This window comes from Pteropus vampyrus, unplaced genomic scaffold (assembly GCF_000151845.1).
Source record: "Pteropus vampyrus isolate Shadow unplaced genomic scaffold, Pvam_2.0 Scaffold23025, whole genome shotgun sequence".
Classification (NCBI taxonomy): domain Eukaryota; kingdom Metazoa; phylum Chordata; class Mammalia; order Chiroptera; family Pteropodidae; genus Pteropus; species Pteropus vampyrus.
Genome location: NW_011911806.1, coordinates 1 through 1966, shown reverse-complemented (window position 1 = coordinate 1966; position 1966 = coordinate 1). Strand labels below are relative to the sequence as shown.

Sequence of the window (1966 nt, the reverse complement as noted above, 5' to 3'; positions counted from 1 at the left end):
GGTAATAGTCACTCCTTCAGAGAGTAGTTGGGGAGATAAAATGTAGGTTAATTTGTACACACGCATCTGTCCGCACGTCGGTGGCGGGCAGGGCAGTGCCTGCCGTGGCACGTTAGCCGCGTGAATGTTGTTTCCTTTATGCAGCCATCTCCGCCTTAGAGTCGCCCTCTCCCAGCTCTGGTCTGCACTGTGCTGGGCCCTACAGCGGCGGGGTCAGTGGCAGGTTGGAATGTCCTCGGAGATGTGTGTTTGGAGAGGGGTTCAGGGCCAGTGGGGGGCTGCCCTTCCGCCCACCCCCCGGCTGACGGGCCCTGTGCTCTCTCTCTCTCTCGGGCAGATGTCCATGAAGGAAGTGGGAGATGGCTTACAGGATCAGATGAACTGCATGATGGGGGCGCTGCAGGAACTGAAGCTCCTCCAGGTGCAGACGGCACTGGAGCAGCTGGAGATCTCTGGAGGGGGTCCTGCCCCTGGCTGCTCTGCAAGCCCCCGGACACAGCCCCCACCCCCTCAGTGGGAGGGTGGCCGAGGCCCTTCCAGGCCTGCCGCCCGCGCCACGTCCAGCCAGCCTTCCCTGGGCAGCAGCGCCAAGCCGCCAGCTCACAGAGGTGTGTGTGGGAGGGATCCAGCCCCCCGGCCCAGGACACAGCCGCCAGAGCACCCAAGCCGGGCCCTGCAGGGGCCGGAGCTCGTGGAACCGGATGACTGGACCTCCACGTTGATGTCCCGGGGGCGGAATCGACAGCCTCTGGTGCTGGGTGACAACGTTTTCGCGGACCTGGTGGGCAACTGGCTGGACTTGCCGGAACTGGAGAAGGGTGGGGAGAGGGGTGAGACCGGGGAGGGAGGAGAGCCCAGTGCGGAGCGGGGCCAGCCCTGGGAGCTGGGCCGCCGGTTTGCCCTGACCGCAAACATCTTCAGGAAGCTCCTGCGCAGTGTGCGTCCCGACCGCGACCGGCTGCTGAAGGAGAAGCCGGGCTGGGCGACACCCACGGCCTCGGAGCCCCGCGCCGGGCGCTCGCAGAAGGTTAAGAAGCGGGGCCACTCCAAGGGCTCCGGCCACTTCCCTTCCCCGGGCTGCCCAGGGCCCAGGCCGGGGGAAGGCCCTTCCACCAGCCGCCCCCGGGCCCGGGGAGCCTCACCCTCTGGCTTCGATATCAACACAGCCGTCTGGGTCTGAATCCTAGGGACAGAGTTTCGCTGAACCCGAAAGGGCCAGGTCCCAGTGCCGGGCCCCTGGGGAGGATGGTGGTCAGGTGATACGTGGCTTTCAGAGGCCTAACTCCAGGTCTCTTTCCCCCAAAGGAGGGAAAGGCAGCCAGAGAAAGGAGCAGGGCGGATAGGCCTGAGGTTGGGAGAGAGGCTGTGACCGGGGGTCCACCGGGTGGGGGAGGTGAGTGCGTGTGCGTGCGTGCGTGTGTGTGTGTGTGTGTGTGTGTGTGTCTCATTCTGAGGCTGGAAGTGACAGCAGAGGAGAGGGCAGGAAACCTTTCTGCCCTCCTTCACCGCCCCCAAAGACCTCCTTTCAGCATTCTGCACAGATCAGGGCACTGGGGCCTCAGGTACCCCCAAAAGGCTCCCAGTAAAGACCTTATCTCCGTCCCTAGCTTTATAACTGTCTGCTACCCTGGCAAAGCGCTGCTCGGGGCATAGGTATTGAACCCCAGCCTCCTGGGAGGCAGAGCAGCAGAGAGGCAAATCTACCGCCCTCCCATACCTGTTCCTGGTACCTTTGAGATTTCAGCCAGTACCTGGATCCTGAGAAATGGCTGAATAAGGAGCATAGGTTTAAGGAGTGCTTGGGACAGCCCTGATATCTTTCCAAAAACACAGGGATGATATCTGTATAGCACTTTAAACGCTGGCAAGCCTTTCCATATCCATAATCGCCTTTGTAAGTGGGCAAGTAAGGCAGGTGTTATCCCCACTTTCCAGATGAGGAAGCGGCCCGCAGTGCTACCTGTCC

General features: G+C 62.2%; 1 protein-coding gene across 1 annotated transcript; it reads left to right on the top strand.

Annotated features, from left to right (window-relative positions):
- Nucleotides 1–264: 264 nt before the first annotated feature.
- FAM212B (family with sequence similarity 212 member B) lies at nucleotides 265–1960 on the top strand. Its single transcript, XM_011387094.2, has one exon. The coding sequence runs from the start codon at nucleotides 338–340 to the stop codon at nucleotides 1178–1180; it is 843 nt and encodes a 280-aa protein (XP_011385396.1). The 5' UTR covers nucleotides 265–337; the 3' UTR covers nucleotides 1181–1960.
- Nucleotides 1961–1966: the final 6 nt, after the last annotated feature.

Excerpts from the sequence above, each read along its gene's own strand:
- FAM212B (XM_011387094.2), top strand. The coding sequence starts at position 338 with ATGTCCATGAAGGAAGTGGGAGATGGCTTACAGGATCAGATGAACTGC.